The 743-nt window shown below is 47.9% G+C and overlaps 1 protein-coding gene across 1 annotated transcript in view; it reads left to right on the top strand.

Annotated features, from left to right (window-relative positions):
* The window catches only part of LOC119588185, a 20,180-nt gene that overhangs the window by 2,154 nt on the left and 17,283 nt on the right, over positions 1–743 (top strand). The window contains exon 3 of the mRNA XM_037936887.1: positions 201–541. Coding sequence (XP_037792815.1) covers positions 201–541 — 341 coding nt within the window. The remainder of the gene's footprint in view (positions 1–200; positions 542–743) is intronic.

A 743-nucleotide genomic window follows, 5' to 3' on the forward strand; every position in this document is an offset into this window, starting at 1 on the left:
GGCCTTTGATCTTTTCTTAAGTCTTTTCTGTCCCCTTTGTCTTCCGGGGAAAATTTTATACCGACACCTACGAGTTGTTAGCTTCAAGGCCCTCGCATCTCTGGCGTGGTGACCCGGGACACGCTCCCCCGTGCCCTGGACGCTCCACGCGGGACGACGATGTGTTGGTGGCCCCTTTTTCTCCTTACATCCCTCCTCAGGAGAAGGCTCTCGAGAGAAAAGAACAAGTTCCTTTGCTACCCATGGAAGGGCTCTAGAGTCCAGCGCCAGGGACGCTGGGCAGTCCAGTACGAAGACTATCCCAGCGGTACCTATCCTGAGTACTGTATGGGAGCTGCCTGGGTAGTGCATACTCACGTGATCCCAAGTCTTCTGAGTGCGGCCGCGCGGGTTCCGTTCCTGTGGGTGGATGATGTCTACGTCACCGGAATATTAGCGCAAGGAGCGGCCGTGAAACACTCGCCATGGATGAAGAAATTTATCAGCAGGGAAAATATCAGTGAAGAGGATATAGGACAGAAGGTGATTTGGTATCATCTGGGTGAGGACAGGTCTACTGGGGAAAAATAATTTGGGCTACCATGGATACCACTAGACTCCAAAAAAGTCCTTAGTGAAAAAGATTAAAATAACAAATGAATACATTGATATTTTAAACAAATTTACATCAGTAAACAAAGAGAAACTTTCATTAGGGGTATCATTCGCCTAATATGTACATAAATACATTCCTCTCAACTCTG

Source organism: Penaeus monodon, chromosome 23 (assembly GCF_015228065.2).
Source record: "Penaeus monodon isolate SGIC_2016 chromosome 23, NSTDA_Pmon_1, whole genome shotgun sequence".
Classification (NCBI taxonomy): Eukaryota; Metazoa; Arthropoda; class Malacostraca; order Decapoda; family Penaeidae; genus Penaeus; species Penaeus monodon.